General features: G+C 33.2%; 1 protein-coding gene across 8 annotated transcripts in view; it reads left to right on the top strand.

Annotated features, from left to right (window-relative positions):
• The window catches only part of LOC138701943 (uncharacterized), a 349,096-nt gene that overhangs the window by 302,063 nt on the left and 24,531 nt on the right, over positions 1 to 22,502 (top strand). For 6 of the 8 annotated variants that reach the window (XR_011332730.1, XM_069829314.1, XM_069829313.1 and 3 more), the window contains 6 exons: positions 2,965 to 3,088; positions 3,197 to 3,322; positions 13,196 to 13,219; positions 16,880 to 16,915; positions 17,147 to 17,266; positions 21,764 to 21,925. Coding sequence is in view for 7 of the 8 variants with exons in the window: in XM_069829314.1 (XP_069685415.1) it covers positions 2,965 to 3,088; positions 3,197 to 3,322; positions 13,196 to 13,219; positions 16,880 to 16,915; positions 17,147 to 17,266; positions 21,764 to 21,925 (592 nt within the window). In the remaining variant the exon portion in view is untranslated. Of the gene's footprint in view, positions 1 to 2,964; positions 3,089 to 3,196; positions 3,323 to 8,944; positions 10,999 to 13,195; positions 13,220 to 16,879; positions 16,916 to 17,146; positions 17,267 to 21,763; positions 21,926 to 22,502 lie in introns of those variants that run through there. The other 2 variants (XM_069829315.1, XM_069829319.1) reach the window with 2 other exon arrangements.

The following is a 22,502-nucleotide window of genomic DNA, read 5'->3' as shown; positions in this document are numbered from 1 at the left end:
TGAGCCGTAAGTCAAAAATGGTTAATGAGAGTTAAAGTAAACATTCTGTAAAATATAGCACAAAGTAGCAATTAATACTCAATTTATTTAAACTATTAGTAGTCAGTGGATAGCAACAAACGATATATTAATTGCTACTTTGTGCTGTATTTTACAGAACTTTTACTTTAAACCTCATTACCCAATTTTGACTTAAACCACTTCTGCTCTCAACGGCTCATATATAAAGTTGTAGCTCATTAAGAAGATGGTATCTGTGCGGAAAGTGAATTCTTGATAATGAATTGAATTTTATACCATATTGGTTCCTGTACCCAGTAAAAATAGTGTCTTTTTACAGATTCAAGAAACGATGCTGTAAATCAGAGCTGTGTAGGAATACTTCATTGTACTAAGCTCGTTAGAAAATAATTGAGACGTTCTCTAGAAGAAGAACTTAACTATAAAATCTTGAGTTTGCGCAGAACGACATTCAAATATTCCTAGAGGACATTGTGTTTGTTGAAGGGAAATATTTTGTCAGGAGGAAGGTATGTTATTAAGGATTCAATATATGCTTGAAACGGAAAAACAACGTAACATGTATGTTAAGTTGATATTACAGAAAACGTCTCAGTGTCTAGTTCAGTGTAGTGTCTGTGAACATAATAAACGTTTTTTGTCTGAAGGACACTACTTCTTACGTTTTTATAACGTTCACAAATTCTGAAAGATAATTAAAATACATTATTGATAAAGAGAAGTAATTTTTAGCAGTGTATCTGGAAATCTTGTTACAAAATTAACCGAAAAGGGTGTGGATTTTTCTCAACTATTGTCATATTAATTTAATATTAAATTTGAAATATGAATTGCTATTTAGAAAATATAGAAAGATAGCTGATGTTACTTCATTTGTTTCAGTCTCTGAAACAAAGATTATCTGCATGGATTAAGTAAAACTGTGTTTCTCTATTTTCTTGAGTTCAGTAACAAATAAAATCTAAGGGATAAAAATATATAATATATATATATATATATAACTTTCACGTGTTACTGAACTAAGTTTGGAAGTACCTTAGTTGACTAGTTTTGGCTTGGAAGCAATCTACAGAACTGCGTGATCTGTGTGTGCATCTTCCGAAACTATGCCATGCAATTCTGAAAATGGCTCCCAAGCCGAAACTAGTCATCTAAGGTATTTTCAAACTTAGACTAGACAGCATTTCGGAAGGAGGTCAGCTGCTATATGCGCCGTAGTATTTCTGGCATGTGACGTCACAAGCTTGTACAGTAGAACCAATCGGAATCAGTCTGTAACTACTGTAGTACTTCCCGAGTTCGTTTGTTCACGTGTGAGTGTTTCAATACATTGAATAAGAACTACTAACATTTATTGTGTGTGTAAGATAAATAAATGAAAGGAGAGACTGTAAAAAGACAAGGGTAATTTCCTAGTACCCGGTACTCATTACACAGGTCGTTTTTGTGTTTACACAGTGATTCCTTTCTGAAAAGAAAAACGATAAAAATATTTTCTTTTGTCGGAAATGAACTACAACCTAAACTAACCTAACCTAACCTAACCTAAGAACACATTATTGTAGATAACGATAAAAATATTTTCTTTTGTCGGAAATGAACTACAACCTAAACTAAACTAACTTAACCTAACATTCAAAAATATATTACAAACTGACTAGAATCACATCTAGTAACAAACTACTAAAATTCTTTTCAGAAAGGAGCCACTGTGTAAACATAAATACGACCTATGTAACGAGTACCGGGTACTAGGAAACTACCAAGACAAGTATTGCACAGGCAGGCGCGGAAAATAGTGTTTAAAGTGTATAATTATTTTAAAAACGTTGACAAGCAGAATGCTGCCGGCCATCTTGATGCTGACTGCAACATTGCCAATGCGTAAGAAACGACTGCAGAAGCATGTGGTGTGGGATTGAGAGCCGTGCAAAGAATATTGTTAGTGAAGGAAACAGGGTTTGTTTGGTGTCATGCTTACAGTAATCAACGGCTAAGTTCATTATTGTCTTTTGATAATTTAAATTCTCTCCTGTGCTATTTGTATTGCAGTGGCAATGTTGTACGCTGCCTTGCTCCCTCTATCTGTCTCTCTCGATGCAAACGCTAGCAGACTACCGCCTTCCGAATTGCCGTAGACTCTAGTTCATTAACACATGAAAGTTATTATGTTATATATTTTTATCCCTTAATGATACAGCGTTAAAAGTTGTGTAATCAAGATGTAAAATAAAATCGATTTAAACTGAAAATAAAACTCTGTCTTCACTCCAGATTAATTATGAACAGAGATTAACAAACAATTCCACGTTTTATATGATGATCATGAAGTATGTTGCTTCAAGATATCAAAGGGCTAAATAGAAATACCGGTACCGATTAAGCTGTATGAATTGTGTGGCATTGAGATCTTCAAAAGACTTGCATTTCAAGCATTGGTAATTTGCTACGAGACGTCGTTGCATATAGATCACTTTTACACTAAACCTAAAATTTATTTTTTGCAAGATATACTAAAACCCTAAACTAACTTAACCTAACCTTTTCCTTAATCTGTGACAGGTTACATTAGGTTAGGTTAGTGTTTTAGTATAAGTTGTATACACTAAGGTTAGGTTTAGTGTAAAAGTGGTCTATGTGGACGTTTCCTAGCAAATTACCCAAGCATTTAATTTGATTTTGTTTTACAAAGTATAACATTTTTAGGTGTAAATAGGTAGTGATATAATAATACATTTGCATTTCAGTGAATTTATATATGCTCAGTTCTGTGCAACAAATATTATTTCTTCATTGTGGGATGAATTAAAAAAACTGCAATAATTGCGATGTTTACAGTTTAAGAATACAGAATTTATGTTAAAAAGAGGATGGTTTTATCTCGTTCATTGTGAAAACGTTGTGAAAGGAGTAACATGAAATGTTTTATTTTCTTGGTTACAGGCTGGTGAGTGGACGACCAACAACTAGAGTTCTGAGGTCACGAACAGGAAGCACCCCAGATTCACCGCGGTCTTTAGACACAAAAGCCCGTCTCACAGGCAGCCCTCTGAGGCCACCAAGACAGGTAAGCCCATATTTTGAACGTCGTTGTTTTGTTTCAGTAAAATATATTTCAGGCTTGTGTTGTCAGATTTAGAAATTGACATTCTGTTTTGAATTGTGACCTGCACAGGCAACACCGAGCTCTGAGACTGAAGATGGCAGCCTGAGACTGGATAGAGGAACCTACCAGTACATGTACCAGGACATTGTGAACATTAAGACTATGCTTCTCAAGTTGAAGAGGGTCTTGCAGGAGGTATGTGAGAACTAAAATAAAAATTGAGGACATTAATTGTAAGAATTCAGTAACGGATTAGGTCTCTGGTGGAAAAATTATTGAAGTGTTAGTGTTATTTAATTCTACATGCACGCATGCACAGTGTTGGTGTTTCAGGTATAATGTTTGGAAATCGTAAGGCATATTTCTAGGCCTATTCCGCTTTAATTTGAGTCTTCTTTTTCTTCCTTAATGCCTGTTACGATCTCATGGTTGAATTTTCAACCTACCGCTTCATTGGACAACCTAGAGATCTCTTCCCATTTGGACAATAGTGAATTATAGCTTTTGGAATTCTGTTTGTGTGAAAAATACATATATCAAAGTTCAGTTGTTAGATAGGTCTAATTTATGCAAGAAATTTGAAACTATGATATTTTATTAATCCCTCCATTCCAAAATATGGCACAGTAACAAACAAAACAAGTTTGATTATTGCACATGTGCGCACAAATTGTTTCGCCGTGTGTTATTCTGTTCAGTAGTGAAAGGACTATCAGACAGTGCAGTTGTGAATGTTTCTAGTCTTCTGTAGTGCATCAAACTATAATATTTAAACAGTTCATTATGAACAGAAATCAAATGGGCACCTGCTGTGGTGTTCCTGCTGCAGAAAATGTAACACCAACCCAGTCAATTTTGGATAGAACATCTAAGGCACAACAGTCGTACAAAAACGGGCCATAATTTATTGCAGTTTTTATGTTAATTTTCCTCTCTCAAAACAATGTTTGCTTTTTGTTTTATTAATTTGACATCACACAGAATGAAATGTACCTAATTTTTATGTTTTTCTTATGTTAATTTATCAAACAAATAAGTATCTAGAAGATGTATTAAGTTACAATATATTACTGAGAACTTTAACAAATGTATACCATATTTTGGAACAGAATTAATTGAAGACATTATTACAAAAACAGCCCTAGTCATTTTTAATGAAATTGAGTTAAGGGCACATTTGCTGCTATTTCAAATGTTTAGAGACTTCAAAAATGACACATGTCAGGTGCAATAGCCACAAGGATAAACACCAGTTGTACAGAAACAGCTGACATGTGTTGTTCGATTTATTTTTATTGTTCTCCTGGAAAATAGCGATTTTGACAAGGGTTATTTTTGTAATAATGTCTTCAATTACATCTTCCTATCCCATATTTTGGAATAGAGGGAGTATTAAATAAATTTTCAAAAGCATATCAGGCTCTCAGAATGGTAGGAATCATGCTGTATTTTTTATTTAAGTGTTAGAAACTTTGGTAGAGATTAGGATTGTCAGACTTCCTGTATACAGGACATGTCCTTCAATGATTATGTCCTGCATTCTATATTGACTTGTCAGGACTCTCGAAATGTCCTGTACCTATTTTTTTATAATTACACAAATTTTGTCAACGAATAATATTAAAAAAAATTGTTGATCAGGAGATGCAAACAAATCTACCTAAAAGCCCCACCCCATACTGCTTCTTACAATTTTTCAAGTGAGGCACTCAGTACACAAATGGCCCAACCCATAAAATTATATTTCCACTTTACCTCATTGTAACATTGCGCAAATGCGATACACAAACTAAAATTGTGCTGAAATCTTATGGAAAAACTGGGAATGATGACTAGGTCGATTTACACTTTGAAGAGAACAATATGAGGAGCTCTTTAAAGCTATAACTCAATGTGCAAATTTTGTGGGTTGGACCATTTATACGCTGAGCGCCTCAGGTATGAAGAAATGAATATGGAACATCTTAGAAGATGTGCAGTTGTAAAGAAAGAAGATAGCTTGGTACAAGACATTGGACATGCGCACTCACTCACTCACTCACTCACTCACTCACTCACTCACTTTAGGTCCAGTGTTCATTCACAAACAAGTTGTATATTGTAGTGAGTGTTTGTGATTGAGCAAAGAGGGGGTTGGGATAAAATCACACCATATCTTTTGACATGTTTCTTAATGTTCAAAATTTCACTGTAATTTTATGTTCTTTTGCATACTTATTATTTTAGAAAATTTAACTGAAAAATCTGGAAAATGTACCTGCCAACACATTGATGACATTGAATTTCTACCACCAAATTTTCCGTACAAATGTTTCATTCCAAACACTAGAAAATGCTAAATTCTAACATTAAAATTGCTTTAAAATGGCAAATTTATTTTTTAAATTGCTAAATTTTTAATTTCAAATTGCTGAAATCTACCTTCCCTACCAATGACATTTATACCTTCATATGTACTGACATTTTTGCCAACATATTGAATTTTACCACCAAATTCTCCATATAAATGTTCCATTCCAAACACTAGAAAATGCTAAATTCTAACATTAAAATTGCTTTAAAATGGCAAATTTATTTTTTAAATTGCTAAATTTGTAATTTCAAATTGCTGAAATACCTTCCCCTACCAATGACATTTAGATCTTCATATACTGACAATTATAAACCAACTGGGTTTTCTTTTTTTTTTTTGCCAACACTCCTCATATTGACATGTGTGCCATTTGCACCTCTACCTACTTTTCTAGGGATTGTCGTGAAGAATTCTATCCTGAGGTTGGGGCACCCAATAGGTCACATACACACCAATTGTTGAAATATTGTTTTCAGTTCCTCTTAATATTGTGATTTCGTCTCTTTAGAATCAGGTTAGTTAGTGAAGTTAAAAATATATTTCAAATGAAAATTGGACAAAATGAAATTTTAAGTTAAATCTATGAGACACTAGGACAGCAATGTAAGACAGGGCAGTTCTGAGCGAGATTATGATCCTCCTATGTGGAATGATGCAAAAATCCATTGCTACTTTATTCAAACATTAAACCCCGCAAACACTGTGTTTACGTGTGTGTGTGATTTTTAAATAAGTACATATGTAGGAATAAATGTTATTCTCAAATGTGGAAATTCATATAATTATTAACAATTTTTACAATAAATACAATGAATGAATAAGTTAAAATAAATTGGAAGAAACAAGTCTGGAGCTGAGGAGAGAAATACTGTAGGTTAATGGGTAATCCGTTTTATGTGTCACATTTTTTCTGTTTTCAAGTTTAATGTTCTAGTAGGTAGGTACTGTTATGGGTCTGGTTTTGAAGTTAGTCGTAGATAGGTTTATGCCATAGAAAATATAATTTTCTGTGCTGTTGCATCTCTGGAACTTCAAAAATCTAATGATGTCATAGTAATATTTTCAGAATTTATTAGTAGTAGGGTAAAGGTTGGTAATATTGTGATACGAGTAATATTGTGATAGTTCTTTTTGAAAATTTATTACAGTTTTACTTAGCGAGAGAAGGACCAGTTTTGTGCAGAAACTTGTCCACGAACATTCCCTTAATATGTTGACGCAAAAAATCGGTCTTCCTCACGCTCAGTAAAATTGTAATAAATTCTCAAAAAGAACTATCACAATATTACCAACCTTTACCGTATATAGCGTAGTACGACCATGTAGTTTAGAGATAAATGTGCTTACTATTTGAAACATGTTTAATTAGAAATTGATTTAAATTTCGGACTTTCTTTGAATAGGCCCTAATATGAAAATAATTGTCTGTTAGTTAGTGCTTTAAGTGTTTTGAGTGTAATAAATTAAGAACATCTTCTGTACCTGTTTTTCTTGCACTTCTTATATCGTGTGCTTTCTTTCATTCATACTTTTTCTTGCTGCTATATTTAGTATAACTTATCTGTTGCAACTAAAAGTCATCATCAGAGTGCATAATTTTGGAATTTCATTGTTGTGTTATGAAATAAAAAAACTACATTGGTTCAATTTTATTATAGGTCAGAAACATGTTTTGGAATCCTTTACAAAAATGAGAGAAAAAATCTAGAATAGAACTATTATACAGGGTATAACTAGAATGTAGGCCTATGTCAAAACTTTAGGGGCATATGTATATTCCTCTCATATAGAGGATGACAAAATGTTATATGAACATTGGTCCGAAAATGCTTTATTTCCTTGTTACAGCCCTTTTCTTACAACTCGGCTTGCATTGTATGATGCCGTACATTATGAAACAAAAATAGCATACCACATGAAAATCTTACAGGAAGTGTTCAAGATGATCCCTGTTAGCATGAATACATGCATCAACCCATTGTCGCATTCATCTCTGATTCGCTGATATATCCCTGGACAATGTCGTTTTGTCTCGAAGCCTTCCAAAATACAGGCTTGAAGACTCTCTTCGTCTTGCACTGGGGTTCCATTTACAAGCTCTTTTAAATAACACCACAAATAAAAGTCTAGTGAGTTTAGATCTGGGGAGCGCAGAGGTCAAGGTATTGGTCCATCTCTACCTATATGTCTGTCATGGAACTTTGATTTAGAAATCGACGAATATTGACACTGAAATGAGCAGAAGCTCCATCATACATGAACTCTTTGTATTTCTCTCAGTTGAGCCAGGGTGGAATAACATGAGATCCCACCAAAACGTCTCCAACAATGCCAGCCGAAACATTGATATTTCCATGTGGTATGCTATTTTTATTTCATAATGTACCACATCAATGTAAGTAATGTTGTATAAAAAAAGACTGTAGCAGAGAAATAAAGCATTTTCGGACCAATATTAATAATAATAATAATAATAATAATAATAATAATAATAATAATAATGTTTTATTTTCGCTGGCAGAGTTAAGGCCATAAGGCCTTCTCTTCCACTCAACTACTCATGTAACATTTACACTTACATTTCAGATACACCCTGTATACTGTAATAGAATACAATAAAATAATTTGAGATTTCATGAATATAAAATATCTTTTTAAATCTGTAAATTATGTTAATTGTAACTGTAAATTGTCGGGAATCTTTACAGATTGTTGAATAAATGTATTACTTATCATTCTTTGAGTTCAAATGCATCAGGGCATATTAAAAAAAGCTATAAAATTGCAGTGGATTACCATGTTATTTTTATAATATACATAAATCTTATTAGTAGAAGAGATTTATTAGTATCTTAATTGATTTACAATTTATCACCTTCTGGTACCTACAGGCCATATATTAATTTTGTAATGATGAATATTTTGAACTGATTTTAGATTTTGAAACATTCTATTTCATTTTTTATGTATAATTTGAGAAAAATAAAGTATATCGCTAAATAAAACTTCCAGTTGTAGTAAATTCTCTTGCTATTGATTAAATGTAATTGAATTATTTATAACAAAATAAGAACTCAAATAAAAGATTATATATTCTTTAAAGTTGCTTTGTATTACACCAAGTGACCAAGAAAGGCTATGTCTTATTTCAAATCATATCTAAATACATTGTAGGCATGACAACTTCAGTTATAAACATTATCTTGTGGACCTGATTGATAGCTTAAGAGATTGTTATAGTATGGTGTATCAGGCTATAGTTTTTTCTTTCAAATTTGGAAATGTAAATAAAGTTATACGTAATATTGTTACTGAATTTCAGAATAAAACTTAAGATCATGCTAATACTATACTGGTGATATAGTTGCAACAGATTAGTTGTACACAATTTGTGTGTTACTTATTATACTGGTACTTAAAAAAAAGTGTGCTTATATCAATTAAAAATGTTTTGTTCCTTTTAGCTCACTTGAGTGTATTCGCACTGCATGAAAAATACACGACTCAAGAAATATCTTCTCACAGTTACAATAATAAAGAAGAAGCTGAAATACAGCATTGTATTTAAAAGTATTTACTACGGCATGAAAATGAATGCAATCAGTAAAAGGAATATTTGTATTATTTTATTGCTTGACAAAATTTCCACAATTTGTCTTTTAACATATAAATAACCTTTAATGTAATATTGACAAACAAAAGAAAACTTTTGAATGAAAAAGCATGCATACATTTACTTTGCTTATTCGAACTTAAACGAGCAAGAGAATAAAAAAATCATTCGAATTATTTCCATGGGGTGGGTAGTATCCCAGAATTCCTCTCCAGCAGCTGCTTTTTTTTTTTATTAAGTTACTGGTAGGTTATGTTGAGCTTTATTACCTTTCATTACAGATTCTGTTTTCATTGTATGTTTACATGTAGTACCTATATTAATGCTGTTATTCTTATACTTACATTTCAACGTTTCACTCATTCTGTGCGTCATAAATACTCATGTTGACTTTGTGAAAAAGTGGGAAATACGTAAAGTTGTTCCTTACTTTCCTAACTCATTTAATTCATGTATAAAAATAATGAAAATTGACAGTGGAATATTGGTTCCGAAAAGTTTGGTGCAAATACGTTGTCTATTAAAATTACTTTTTAGGCAATGAAATGTGTGAAGAGTTTATAATTTTATCCTTTATGTTGCCTTTAATTCCCAATATTTATTTTCAATTATAATATATCCTTTACAATTGAAAATGTCACTTTTAATTTAAATTGATTATGCTGTACTATAATACAGACGTGGGCAAATTATTATTAGCAAAACAAACGACTTTTGTGCTATAATTTTACGAAATTTGACTTTTAAATTTAGACTACAGTTGACATTTTTACGTATTTCTGAGTACTACAATCATGAAAGTATGAACAGTAGTCTAAATTGAGAAGTCAAATTTTGTAAAAATATGCCACAAAAATCGTAAATTTTGCTAATAATTTGTCCACGTCTGTAGATAGACCTATGTATTATAATGATAAAAATATAATTTTTAAACTATTTATTTATGTAAAATAATAATAAATATAATAGTTCATGTTGTAAACCTGTTAAATCGTGGTTCCGAAAAATTTAATTTTTAGACAGTGAAATATATGGAGTTTATAAATTATCCTTTATATTGACTTTTATTCTCAGCATTTATTTGCAATTTATAACCTAGCCTACCCTTTACAATTGAAAATGTTAATATAATTTGAATTAGTTATACTTAAAATAGTTCTGTAATATAAATGATAAAATTATAGTTACTAAACAACTACCACACACTTTTATCGTTGTATGTAAGTGCTTGTAATTTCCAAACCATTACCCTGCTTCAAATTTGGAACAATATTTAGAAAGCTTCAACTTTTTTATATATTTTGTAAACAGCATGTCTAGCTCCATATTTAATATTATAGTAGCTGTTCGCTCTTAACGCAATTTGAAATACATATTTTCTGTACTAAGTAATGAATAGACCTCGGATTTTAGGTTAAATACCTATTTTTTTATATAGGGATAAACTAAAACTAGTTAAATATCTTCACATTTTATATAAAATATGAACGTTTGGAAGCAGTTTTATGGTTCCTAAAATGCCTATTTTGCCCACTGAAACCTATTTTTTAAGGTTTTAGAGCCTAAAATTGCCTATTTCTATTTGTTGCGTGTATATTTTTAAATTTTCACGTAACAGTAAAAGAGAAAGTTTTGAATGTCATGAAGTGGGTGTGATTCAAATATCCTGTAATAGTTTGGTTGTAGGAATGAAGAAATTTCTGGAAGGTGTCTGGTTTTGTTGAGCACTTGAGCAGGTAATGAATGTGCTGAATCGGGAGGATAGTTCTCCCTAAAGAAATCATCATAGCAAATATTGCTATATTAAAATATGCATCCATTGCTTCGGTATCATTGGGAAGAATTTTTTTCGCTTATAAAATGGTTCTATCTAAGAAAAGGCAAAAGTTTTACAATAGAAAATTATGTATTGCAAAGCCAATTATGAATAATGTGTTAATTGTAAATTCATTAGTAAATTAATTAATTAAATTGTAATATGAGCACTTACGTATTAGCAGCCTCAGAGCAATGAAGCAGATGAATTCATAAAAAATTACGTAGGCCTACTGGTATTCATAATAAGACTTAACAGAAATAAAGTTTCTAACCGCAATATTTTGTACTGTTTTTGTCACTGTATACCGTAATGCTTAATACTCGTTAATTAATTGCTTTTTTTTTATAGTTACCGGTACTATAGTTTGAGTGGATAGAAATTACATTTTAGTTGCATTGAGTAGTATTTTTTAGCTGCTTGTAATTGTATTTTTAGATGCCTAAATCTATGTTTTAGTGCCTATTTTGACAAATTCAGGGCCTATTTTAGGTGCCTAAAAGTTAGTTTTTAAGTGCCTAAAAATCCGAGATCTAGTAATAAATAATACTAATAGTTGTTAAAAATATTGTAAATGTAAATAAATATAGAAAAATATACTATACCAACTTAAAGCCCTTTATTTTCTTATCATTTTACTTATGGAGTTCAATACCATAAGTCTTGTAGTTTTTGAGTTACCACAAGTTTAAATAGTATTACACTTTTCCTTCCCAGGTCTGCTAACCTGTTCCGTCGCCCATATTTCTCTAGTTGCCCTTTTGTTATAGATGTATTTACGTCAAAAAAAGACAGAACGTCAAATACTATCATTAGTAATAAATTTTTATAATGATAGTAATAATTATGACTCTTGCCCTTCCCCCCCCCCCCCCCCCATTCCTGTGATGCGTGTTCTGTATAGGTACTGTATTACTTACGTCACTGCATGTTTGGGTAATTTTTTATTTTGTGATAGTTAATAAAAAATATATAAAGCATAACATTTTATTATGATGTAGTAACATAATACAGTTACATCAGAAAGTTATTTATTTGTTCATTCATAGTTCTCTGCCCAAGGAAAGGTATTTCAGTGCAAACCCAGCATTCTCGAATGTTTCCTATTTTCCGCCTTAGTCTCTGCATACGAACCATATATCTTAATGTTATCTATCATCTATATCTTCTTCTGCACCGAATTTTTCTTCCGTTCACCATTCCTTTCAGTGCATCCTTCAGTAGGCAGTTTCTTCTCAGCCAGGGACCCACACAATTCATTTTTCTCATCCAGAAAAAAAAGTCCTACTCTTTCAGAACTTACCAATTGGCAGAGTTACTGAAAACTACATGATTGTGCAATGCCAATGGAAAGTTTTTTCACACCTGTAACATTTAGTCTTCCCCCCTTACACTTTTCATAATTATGGATCATCAGCTAGGTAACTACAGGTATATACCATACCTTTTTCAACTGCGTACAAGATAAGAAATTGACAATCTTAAGTCTTTTATTCAATATAATTAAATATTTATCACATCCGTAACAAAGGAATGACCCATATTTGAATGGTGGATAGTAATTCTTATTATTTATATTGCAGATAGATTAGATGAACTTCACGAATTTTTTAATGGATGTCTTAAAGCCAACCTTGTTGCTACAGACAATTTATAGACTTGCTAAACTTTATCTTTAAAAGACTGTAGATACATATTTCACCATTATCTGTGTTAAAATAAGTAGTATAGATAAGTAGTATACCGTATAACAAAACTAAAACCCTAGCATACTGCTTGGTGAATTAGGGTTCTTTTCCGTGGATATTTAATAATAATAATAAAGCCAAAAAGACGCGTACTGTCTATAAATTGAGTACACAATTATGCTGTTGAAAGTAGGCAAAGATGACGTATGTTCAGCTACTCCTCAAATAATCCCTAAAACAAATAGTTTTATTCATATCGGTATTATTTTCTATCCGCTAACTTCAGTTGCTAACAGTACGCAAATATTGCACATCTATTACCAAGAGACAGCAGTAAAACAACATCTTATGTGTGTAGGATGTTTCTTGAGTTGGAACAAAGCTAATGATCTCATAAGCAGTGCTTAAAATATGTAATTAACCACTTCTTTGAAATAACTCGCATGTCCAGCATTAACAGAAATAGCAGTTATCTGCTGTATGAGATCATTGTAATGTAATGAAATTTGTTATTTGTTTTGTTCTTGTTTTTTGTTGCCCTGTTGGTTGTCGCTCGATTGTTGTGGTGTGATGCTGCCCTCTCCCTCTCTCTTGGCAGAATGAAGAGAACGGTTTGACGAGGGTAAGGCACTGAGCTTAATGCTATTAAGAGGGATGTGCAGATACTACAACTGTACTGCAGTTGTCTTCACCTTACGAAGTTCTTTGATTTATCTCGAATGTTTTAATAACATGGCTGTTACAGTGGAATAATAGAGAGACTGGAAATAATACAATGGATATTATACAACTTCTGTTGAACACTGAGCATTTTGAAATGCTTTCACACAGTAATATTTATTATTTGTATTCGACAGATATTGGAAAAAAAGGGAGTATAAGAGTACAGTACATCTGTTATTCATAGATTTCAAAAAGGTATATGACTCGGTTAAGAGAGAAGTTTTATATAATATTCTTATTGAATTTGATATTCCCGAGAAACTAGTTCGATTAATTCAAATGTGTCTCAGTGAAACGTACAGCAGAGTCCATATAGACCAGTTTCTGTTGAATGCTTTTCCAATTCCAGCAGGCTAAAGCAAGGAGATGCACTGTCACCTTTACTTTTTAACTTTGCTCTAGAACATGCCATTAGGAAAGTCCAGGATACAGTGAGGGTTTGGAATTGAATGGATTACATCAGCTTCTTGTCTATGCGGATGACGTGAATATGTTAGGAGAAAATCCACTAACGATTAGGGGAAACTCGGAAATTCTAGTTGAAACAAATAAAGAGATAGGTTTGGAAGCAAATCCCGAAAAGACAGAGTATATGATTATGTCTCGTGACCAGAACATAATACGAAATGGAAATATAAAAATTGGAAATTTATCCTTTGAAGAGTTGGAACAATTCAAATATCTTGGAGCAACAGTAACAAATATAAACGATACTCAGGAGAAAGTTAAACGCAGAATAAATATGGGAAATGACTGTTATTATTCGGTTGAGAAGCTTTTGTCATCCAGTCTGCTCTCAAAAAAACTGAGAGAATTTATAAATCAGTTATGTTGTCGGTTGTTCTGTATGGTTGTGAAACTTGGACTCTCACTTTGGGAGAGGAACAGAAGTTAAGGATACTTGAGAATAAGGTGCTTAGGAAAAATGTTTGGAGCTAAGAGGGATGAAGTTACAGGAGAATGGAGAAAGTTACAGAACCCAGAACTGCACGCATTGTATTCTTCACCTGACATAATTAGGAACATTAAATCCAGACGTTTGAGATGGGCAGGGCATGTAGCACGTATGGGCGAATCCAGTAATACATATAGAGTGTTAGTTGGGATGCCGGAGGGGAAAAAAGACCTTTGGGGAGGCCGAGACGTAGATGGAAGGATAATATTAAAATGGATTTGAGGGAGGTGGAATATGATGGTAGAGACTGGATTAATCTTGCTCAGGATAGGGACTGATGGCGAGCTTATGTGAGGATGGCAATGAATTCTAAAAGCCATATGTATTATTATTATTATTATTATTATTATTATTATTATTATTATTATTATTATTATTATTATTATTATCGTCGTTAGAAAATGGGGTATCAATTTCTATTATTAGGTCTAATTAAAAAATAATATGTGTATAATATAACTCGAATTTGAGATTCAAAAGAATAAAGAAATGTGGCAGGTAGGCTATATACCTTTTAAGATTTAAATGCCTTGAATGTTTATGGGGACCCTGGAATGTGCTAGAATGGGATGGCGTGGTCGGCATCACCCTTTGACCATCTTTTTACACTTAAGGAAGACCCAGTACTCAATTTGACAGGAGGCTAAGTGGCCGTCGGGGCCATTCTGGAAGTTTGGCAATGCAAAAAATCGTTCTACAATCCAGAATTAAACAGGAACTTTCCAGTCTGTAGCTAGTTGCTCTGCCAACTGAACTACCTGATTGCTAGATTTCTAAGAATGGACTTAGATTCTTATCTTCCCTACAGCATTGACACAGTCTTTAGGAATTCAGTGTTTATAGTTTTAGTGTGGAATACTATTTTCTTCCCATTTATGTTCTTAATGAATGACCCTGTTTGCATGTTTCTTCTAATATGGCACATATTGACAGTTGCAAATATCGCAAGTCACCTGATGATTGCTACCTACATATTAAAAAATGTTGGACATAAAATTTTTGTTGCATGACAGACAAAAAATTTTGATAGTATGATTTTTCTGTTGTGTGTTCTCTGTTACAGATATAGCGAGCAGCTATAAAATAGCTGACAGATTTTTAGTCATTGATTTTATAAAAAGTACGAGTAGTACAGAGTAATATTTGCACACCCTTATTATTTGCACTGCCATGTCATCCTGTGTTGCATTGTTGTTCCCTTGAATTATCCTATTTATTTATTAATAATTATAATTCTGATGGAATGATCGTTATTGGCTCAATATAAAGAAAGATTACCCACTCAACGAAAATAAATGCTAAATTTTTATTTTGAATAATAATAATAATTTAATACATTACTGAGTTTGATTACACTTATTGATTTATAAGAACTAACCAGTACTGTTTAGAAAATTGTGTATATTTTTAAACTTTTGAAGTATATACATATATATTATGTTATTATGTTTGTTATGTAATATATATCAATTTTGTTTTATGCAACTTAAATAATTGAAACAAAAGTTGCCACGTTATAAGAATAACAATAGATTATTGTCATCTTATTATGAGGAGATTGTTACTGGTAAGGTTATATTTTCTGTCAGAATGACAAAATTAATGTGCACACCTACTTTGTTTTTCTAAGAAGATAAAATTATTTGTGAGAATGGATACTAAGCAGAAGCGTCAGGTTGCCCAAGTAAAATATAATGAGTTCATTTTGAATATAATTATGATCAGTAACAAAATTTTAGTTTATTCAAACCTTCATAATATATCATTATTGCCAGTACTACAATGTCTGACATCACTTCATTCTATTCCATTTCATATTGAAATGATACGCAATATAATCCAAACTTTAATACGTGGTCCCATATGTGACGAGTTGTCATTTGGGTTTATTCATTTTTAGTCATGTATTTGTTAAATTAATTTTTTTGATTCTGTCATTCTGCATTTGATACTGGTACACAAAAGACTGAAATATTGTAGACTGGATTCTGAGAAAGTTGAACTGAAATGTACAGTATTTGTGTGTATGTGTTTTTTAAATTTAAAGTATTCTGTTTTGATCTCAAAATCGCTTACTTCTTTTTATTTATTTTATGTTAATTATTGTTATTAATACAGTAACTGAGTTAATTTTTTAGATGGCGTTGTTTTAAATATCTTTTGGATTGTTGTAACGTATTTGAATGTGTTTCAATTTGACATTATCACTTAATAGACATTTCATCTACATGAAATTTGAAAGTGATGAATTTATATGTAAGTTAAAACTCAACGAAACAGACAATGTGGCTAGCATTTACCTTGCAGAACACAGGCAACATTGTCAACTCAGCCTACAGTGGCAAATATACTTCATGGAAACTGATGTAGTTTTGATAGAAGTTTTCCAAAATGGTAAATTGCCATGGTAACCTAAACTGATGCATTTCAGAGAATGGTTGCACAAAAGATATAATTTCTTTCCCATTAACTCAGTTGAATTGTAGGAGGAGTTATGATTTGTTGGTTTCAATAACTGTCAACACGTTTTCTGGTCAGTTGACCATAGTAGTTTTTGTAAGTGCTGTATCTTCATTATATCCTGATTTGTTTTCTGAATTTCAGGCGGAAACTCTCAACCCATTCGATGGAACATTGAAGGTGAGTAAGGATATATAGTCATCAGAGGTTACACAGTTTAACAGATACATAAATAAAAATTCTAAATTTCTAAATGTAATTTTGTACCTTTATTGCTTACTACATTGTGAAACAATTTTATTCTGTTATACATGTGAATCTAAATATTTTTAATTCATGTAATGTGAAATTGCTAATTAAACTCTGATAATGATAGTGAGATGTTTGAAAGAAGTTGTATTGTGTATTCAGAATGGTCTCTTCTACACCCTGGCAAGCAGTGAGGTAGTAGCTAGTGGCGATACGGAAGATGGCAATGAATCCGGTGTTGGCCAGTCGCCACAAGAAGAAGTGGCAGATCTTAGGCGACAAGTAAGTATAACTGACTTTTGTTCTCATTATGAGACAAGGTCTGACAAGCAAACGTTCTGATGGGGGCAGATAAAAAAGTTTTTTTTCTTCCACCATGTTAATAATGTCAAAAGAAGTGCTTATACAAATTTTGGCCACTCGACCGCAATTACGAGACCGTCCAGAAAGTGATTTTCCATGGGGCCGTTTATAGAAAAAAGCACAATTGCATGGAAATATTTCTTGAAACAGATACAGCAATTGTTGCACTATTTGTCAACATATCCCCCACTGGAATTAAGCCATTTGTCATACCATGGGATCAATTTTTGTGTCGTAGAAGTCAGCCGCCTCAGACCGGAACCAGCGTTTGACTGCGTCTGCACCTCTCTCTGTCGATCCCATGATATGAGAAATGTCTCAATTCCGATGGAAAATATGTTGAAAAATAGCTCAACAATTGCTGTGTCCGTTTCAATAAAGTTGTCCAATGAAATTGTGTTTTTTTTTTCTGTTAGAGGCCCCTGGTGAACTTATTTTTTTACCGCCCTCGTAATTGCGGTCGAGTGGCCAAAATTTGTATAAGCACTTCTTTTGACTTTATTAACATGGTGGAAGAAAAAAATTTAACTTTTTTATCTGCCACCATCAGAACGTTTGCTTGTGAGATATTATCACAATACTGTCTGTATCCAATTCTAGCATTATGAACGTAATGTCAATAATAGTAAATCAAAGCTATCCCGTTGCACATCATAATACCATCAGCACTGAATAGCAGAAGGGATGTTAGTCTTAACGTGCTGGTTTCCTCTCCCCCAAGGAAATGCCCTAGTACTCATTTCTAGTGGAGGCTGAATAAATCCCAGGTCTTGGTGCAGGTGAAAGGATTGGATCATTTGCGAAACATCTGTGGCCCCATAAAAATTGAATGATGAACTTTTATCCTTTTATCGCATTAGCTGAGGTGTTCCTCAAGGTACTGTAGTAAGATCTGTTCTCTACCTACTTTTTTACATATGATCTACCAGTAACGGATAACATCACTATTGCAATTGTTTTTATGATACTGCTATAGGCTACTTGCCTCACATGAGGCAGTACAGTAATGAGTACAACAATGGCATGTCCAGGTAAACTGCTCCAAATGTCAACATACAGTAGCGTGCAAATTAATCCGAACAACGTATTTACTTATGCAAAAACACTCAAACGGGATAAAAAAAGGATCTAAGACATACCTCAGTAATCTATGTGGCCTCCCTTATTCCTAATAACAGCTCTGAGACGATTTGGCATGGATTCCATTAATTTCCCACAAATATTCTTCATTTCTTCATCGCGAAACCATACACCAATGAGGGCAGAATCATCTTCTCCTTTGTAGAACAATCCATTTTTTGCATTCTTCTTTTGCAAATTGACCACAAGTTCTCAATGGGGTTGATGTCGGGTGAGTTGCCTGGCCAGGGGAGTACCTGTATATTCTTCTTGTTGAAGAATTCTGTAGTTTTTCGAGACGTATGGCATGGTTCCAGGTCTTGTTGGAACACACCTCTGCCATCCGAAAATGATTTTTGCAGCTGGGGTACGATTCTGGTTTCCAATAAGTGAATATATTTGTCAGAATTCATCATTCCCTTGATAGGTATTAATGCTCCAGGCCCTTCATGTGTAAAACAACCCCAAAACATTACTTTAGGGGGGTATTTGGGTGCTTGTTGGAGATGAGCTGCTGTTACTTTTTCGGATCCTTTCCGTACGTAAGAAACACGGTGGCCATGGACCTCGAAATGAGACTCATCAGAAAAAAGTACATTCTTCCAGTCATTCACTGTCCAGTGTTGATGTAATTTTGCCCACATTAAGCGTTTTTTGCACATAACAGGGGTTAGCAGTTGCTTCTTAATAGGCTTACGAGCCCTTCGTCCTGCTTCCAAAAGCCTACACCGCACTGTTGTCACGTGAATATTCGCCCCAGTGGTAGCCATTAACTCGCAGGTTAAGTCGACAGCAGTTAGTCTAGGATTTAATTTACTTTTCCTGACAATTAAACGATCATCTGCAGGTGAAGTCTTCCTTTTCCGGCCACAGTTTCCTTTTTTCTGGGGTGTGATGGATCCAGTCTCCCTGTATCGTTTTATGATCGAATTAACAGTAGCCAAACCGATGTGACATTCTGCAGCAATTTGCCTCTGTGTCATAGAAGAATGCTCTGCTAATGTTATAATTTTAGACCGTTTTCGTGGAGTTGTATCCATTTGTGAAGACGACGGAATGTACACAGGATTGCAGTATTAAGTCTTCAACACAACTGAAATGCTTATAAGTACAAAACGACAGGCAAAATGTCACATATTATAAAAAAAAATAATGACAGACCTTCAACAATGGAATTACACGTACTACAGATGTCAATTAAAGCGGTATGAGCAGCTGTGAGGCCAACAATGACAGAAAATGTAAAAATATGTCGTGTTCGGATTAATTTGGACGCTACTGTATTACGTTTATGCTACGTAGAGAAAAATGTTGCTCCACAATCTACACAAGCCTTCAGATACTGCAATAGAATAATTCCATAGAGCCTTCAAAAAGTAAAACGACTCTCCACATTTCCCAAAATATGAGCTGAACTGAAGCAAGTAATTGATCAATCACACTCAACAGAACGTTTTGCCACCATGTTCACCTCTCAACTAACGAACTACCCAACTTTCAAATGTCAAAATACTGTACATCACTACTCCATCTTTCGATCATAATTCTGTCATCTTATGACATAATAACTTATGTGACATTCACACATTGATAATAGAGAATAACTCAGGGGAATATCACAGTCTACTGCGTGTTCAGTTCAAAGTGTGTCATGGCTCGCTGTATGCCGTCATGTGGCTAGCCGATGAGCCTAGAGAATTCAATCTTCCTACACTTCCGCAGAGGCGTATTACCTATGTGCAAGAGAAGTTGCATAGCAAGTACGGCGTTCGTTCTGAAGAGTACTTACCGATATGTACCGTAACGCCGGTAGTGGCAGAAATGTGAACTGTTTGGAAACACGTACTGAGGTGAGTTTTTTCTTACTGTCAGGATATGGGGAGAGGGTTAAGACGATTACTTACGTACAATATTTGTTGACATTAACTTCGACGGTCAACATGGACATGGAGCATTTGATTTGTATTGTGGAATGTTGCCATACACAACCAATGATAACAAATACCCTGCGTACGACTTGCCCATGCAAGAGGTTATGGTAGCACACAGACCATACAGACTGCCATCTGTTGCTACGATGTTCAAGTTATACCGTAGACGTTCTTAAGTTCAGATTGAACGCCTTGATTAATAGACAACTTCTCTGACATAAAAGCTGAAACTCGCTTCAAATCGCTGACTCACCAACAGTGACGTCATGACACACTTTGAAATGAACACCCAGTAGTATATACAGTCATGAAGCTTGAGTTGATGAGGTTGCTAGGAACACTAGACTGTGCAGGTACTATTTCGCATTGTATGTAATGAGGTGATAGTAGCGATCCTAGTGGTTAGCAACTATCTATGGATGCATATTTATTACGTACTGAGCTTCGTGACTGTATGTACTAGACTGTGGGAATATCATAGTTTCCATCGTTTCTGTGAAATTACCAAAATAATAGTCTTGTTTGTAAATGTGAATATTATACTTATGTACTTTTAAAATGATGTACTGGTAGCATTTAATAAATTTAATCCTAATACTCGGCTATTTAAGGTGATATGCTACTGAAAATTGTCGAATTTTAACAAATTTTATCATTTTTTTTTTTTATTTTCGCTAAAAATTTACTGTTTCATGAAAATTTTTATCTCAATATCTTAATTATAAATATATTTTTATATAACGAGTTAATTGTAACCAAAACTTCAAATTTAATTATCTGAATAAAGATATGTTCTTTGTTTCCAATAACAAGTATTCATTTTATTTCTCAGTGGTTAAAGCAAAAGTGATGAAACTTGGCATACTTATTCATTAATATCTCTGTTGTGAAATGAAGCATTTGGTTGGCTGCATTCAGCATAGCTGTATTGCTAGAAAACATTGACGAAATTATATATATTTTTTTTACAAATGAACAAATTAGAGTAGGGAATTACTAATGCTCCATTGCACAAAATGCAGTGTTATCATTAAGAAAAAATTGGAGTTTAAAAACAAATATTTTTTTTTTTTTAAGAAATAGGATTTTCACGAAGAAAATATAAAAACAAAAAAACAAAATAAGTTTAATTTTTTTTTTAAGTACCGTATTTATGAAAAAATATTGAAATTTACAATGTGTGATTATGATATTGATGTGCATATTCAAAAACTGTTGATTTTAGAAATTTCAGTAGCTCATCACCTTAAGTGATAGATATTATCTGGTGTCAGTGTATGTATATTACTTTCCTTATATAGAAAAGCATAAAGTGATTTTTATAAAGCCACTTTGCAGTTACTTCAGTGTATTTAACTTCATGCAGGTTGTGTTCCTACAACAGCAGCTGGAAGAAAAAGAGCGCACAATACAGCTTCTACAACTGCAGATGACGAAGTATACAAATGGAGATGCTGCAGCAGCAAATGCATCTTCTACAAACTCTGCAGCAAAGGACTCCTGTAATGCTGCCACTCAGACCGAAAGGGTAGGCATTTTGTTCTATATGAATATAACATATATAGTGGTTACTAGAGTAAACAGAACTCATCACAAGGAATGGGAAATAGAGAATTCTAGAGCATATAAGTATTTAAGATGTTAGTGTTGAAAGCACAACTACTTTATAACGTGCAAATCACTATTAGCTATACACCTTAATAGCCTCATCTAGTAAGATATGATTACGAATACTGTGTTTATGGAATGGACTGTAACCATGCGGGATTGCATAACTTCATATAAATAAGGTGTGGTTAACTCACTCGGTATAGGTTTTCTGTTATAACAGTTTCAGCATGTAGACCTATCTTTAAGAAGGAGAAAAAATACTAAACTGTAGTAACTTTCGAGGAATATCACTTTCATTGATGTCGTACAAAATTTTGTCCAATATTCTTTTGAGAAGATTAATTCCATACATAGATGAAATTATCAGTGTGGTTTTAGGTGTAATGGATCAGATTTTTTGTATTCGACAGATATTGGAAAAAAAAAATGGGAGTATAGGGGCACAGTACATCAGTTATTCGCAGATTTCAAAAAGGCATATGACTCGATTGAGA

Source organism: Periplaneta americana, chromosome 6 (genome assembly GCF_040183065.1).
Source record: "Periplaneta americana isolate PAMFEO1 chromosome 6, P.americana_PAMFEO1_priV1, whole genome shotgun sequence".
In the NCBI taxonomy this organism is placed as follows: Eukaryota; Metazoa; Arthropoda; class Insecta; order Blattodea; family Blattidae; genus Periplaneta; species Periplaneta americana.
Note: the sequence above shows the minus strand (reverse complement) of the source record. Positions and strands in the feature narration are given on the sequence as shown.